Source organism: Vanessa cardui, chromosome 12 (genome assembly GCF_905220365.1).
Source record: "Vanessa cardui chromosome 12, ilVanCard2.1, whole genome shotgun sequence".
NCBI classification, from domain to species: domain Eukaryota; kingdom Metazoa; phylum Arthropoda; class Insecta; order Lepidoptera; family Nymphalidae; genus Vanessa; species Vanessa cardui.
Genome location: NC_061134.1, coordinates 7,473,256 through 7,476,121, shown reverse-complemented (window position 1 = coordinate 7,476,121; position 2,866 = coordinate 7,473,256). Strand labels below are relative to the sequence as shown.

The window sequence follows — 2,866 nt, the reverse complement described above, 5'->3', positions numbered from 1 at the left end:
AATACTTATCTAGTAGTGACATTTTATTAGAACTTCAAATGATTAAGTACCTACTTGTCAGATAAAATCTAAACTTGCATACTGAATGATATTTTATTATCACTGCAACAATAATATTATAACACTTGTCACAAAATAATAATACAATTCTAAAATAAAGTAAATGTGCTTTAAAGAAAATAAAGTTTTATGAAATAATTAAACAATAAACACAAAAAGAGGAATCAATTTATTTAAAACTATTAAACAGAGAGATAAAATAATTAATAGTTTTTATATCGTTATGATTTATTTAAAACTCATAATTTCAATCATAATTAATAAAGCGATGTATATGCTTCTGGGACATGTAAATAATTTTTAATGAATTTAAATTATTTTAACACAAGTATCGTAATCGAAAACACATGAAATTGAACCGATTATCATAGATTCACATTATCTTAATTAAGCGCCATTTGAGATTTCAACAAAGTAAAGAAAACGAGAAAGATATGATGTCACCTGATGTGTTACATTGCGTAATCTATATAACCCGCACTAGAACAGCGCAATAGAAATGCCGCAATGTTCAAGCACTGCATATTTAAATACTTTTTAACTTAAACTTTTACAAATTGGTATATTTCGAGACAGCACTAAGAATACCTCTAGAGCAACCACAACAAATGTGTCAAGAAGTATATGTTTACACAATAGCAAAGCGTTAAGAGGAACATGATCACATTTCCTTCACTCGCAATAAAACTCTTCATTTGCTAACGATTCACATAACAATGTTACAAACGAGACAACAATGTCTGAACACAAAGGCAATCCTTGCTTCACGAGTATCATGACAATTGCTATTGAAGACACTTGTAAATTTATAGCGGTAAATGTTACCGATTTTCGTGGTTTACGGTTATTTTGAATTATTAACGGACATTTATACTTGTGCTTATATTCATCATCATTATTTCCATTGATATTTAAATTATGATTCTGATTTGTTTTTCTTATGTCATCGTTTTCAAAGCCTTATCAAATAATAAAATAACACTGTATTTTTTTATTATAAATTACGAACAGTTTTTCTTTATTTCTTACATCAGTATTATAATAAGTCGATTGATAATATAACTGTATACATTTTATAGTTAATTGTTTCTTTTTCTTTTAATTTGATAAATTATTTATAAACTTATTTTTATGAGCAGACTGAAAGTAAATTTGACACTCATAACAAACTACTTACGAAATAACTTACTTTGCAGGCACATCATCAATTATAATAATAACCGTTATGGCGATACGGAATAAATCCCATCTCTTTAGTTAAAGATTTGTGTAGAAATCCATCATAGTACAAGCCAGCGAGAGGTCGAAAGCCAGACGATGGATATGATTTTCTTAATGAGGAAAATCTTTGCCATCGATCATCGTAAGTAGGCGGTAAACCAGCTTCCTCGTTTGTATACGAATTTGTCGTTATTGACAGTCGATCTACCTTTGAATTATACCAAGACCTTGGATATGGATAGGTTTTTATCATTTCTGTTGATGGAAAAACAATATCCATTGTTGTATTTATATTGTTTATAGTATTGTTATTTTTAGAATCATTTGTAGGTTGACTGAAGTTTTGCCACTTATCGTCAGCATTAGGGAGAGTCAAATTGTATTGTGTTGGAGCTACAGTGATTGATAAAGTATTTATATATTCGTTATTATATGAAGCGTTTGGATAAGGCCCAAGCGGTTTTGTGCTATTAATTATTAAATTTTCTATTTCAGTTTCAGTTGTTTCTGCAAATGGTGTAGTTGTTATCAATTCATCAATATTTTCCGGGGTTTCAGTAGCACTTGTCTCATTAACATTAGCTTGTCTGAAACTATCACTACCCGATTGTAGTACATCAGGATCATCATTAGATTTATATCTAACGTTTTCGATGTTACTATTATTTTTCGAGTTGAGGGATTCATTTGATCTTTGGATATCATCATTAGCTTCAATTTCTGTAGCAACTAGTTTAGCAGGAGATATGTTCTGGAATGTTCCTCCATTTTCCTGGTAATTTTCGTCTGATGATGATTTTTGTACGTTCACACTTTGTTGCTGATTCACTGAAGGTAATATTATTATTGGTGACAAAACGAATGGAGGTAAATGTAGTGCAAAGTTGTGACCAATTTTATATCCTTGAAGATACCCCAGCAAAGGAAATAAGTGACGTTTGCTTCTACATCCCGCTGTCGATAAATCGTTAGCACTTATAACTGAAACAAATAACAATTAAATCACTCATCATCTTATTAAAACTGTGTCAAGTTATAACCACATAAACTTACATAGAAGCAAATTTAAAATTAGATATATAAACAAGATCGAACGAGCACCCTCGTACATTTTGCGCGTTACAATGTAACATTATACGTTTGAAACCTATTATTCTTTAACGTTGATGTAGTATATGCAAAATAGTTTTACGCGATAACTTTCTTAATGTAGGTATAGCTAGGTGCATACTGTTACTATTGATGTGTTGACTTTTTAAATAGGTATATACTTGAAAAATTTATCATCAAGTCCAAAACTTGAAATGCAATTAGATTACATTTTTAGTTTAATTAATCATATCTATTATTATTAATGACATTTAAATATCTTTACTTTTTCTCTGCAATCTATATTGATTTGTCGCTCTATCACGACCAAAACGCTTAACTGAATTTTATGAAATGTTGTATTTTTTTTACGATATATGTTGACGGACGAGCATATGGGCCACCTGATGGTAAGTGGTCACCATTACCCATAGACAATAACGCTGTAAGAAATATTAAGTATTCCTTAAATCGTCAATGCGCCACCAACCTTGGG

General features: G+C 30.1%; 1 protein-coding gene across 1 annotated transcript; it reads right to left on the bottom strand.

The window, feature by feature from the left end:
* Positions 1 to 262: 262 nt before the first annotated feature.
* LOC124534241 (putative uncharacterized protein DDB_G0282499) lies at positions 263 to 2,428 on the bottom strand. Its single transcript, XM_047109975.1, has 2 exons — positions 2,335 to 2,428; positions 263 to 2,262 (listed from the first exon to the last, which is right to left on the bottom strand). The coding sequence occupies exons 1-2, from the start codon at positions 2,390 to 2,392 to the stop codon at positions 1,265 to 1,267; spliced, it is 1,056 nt and encodes a 351-aa protein (XP_046965931.1). The 5' UTR covers positions 2,393 to 2,428; the 3' UTR covers positions 263 to 1,264.
* Between the last annotated feature and the right edge of the window lie 438 nt (positions 2,429 to 2,866).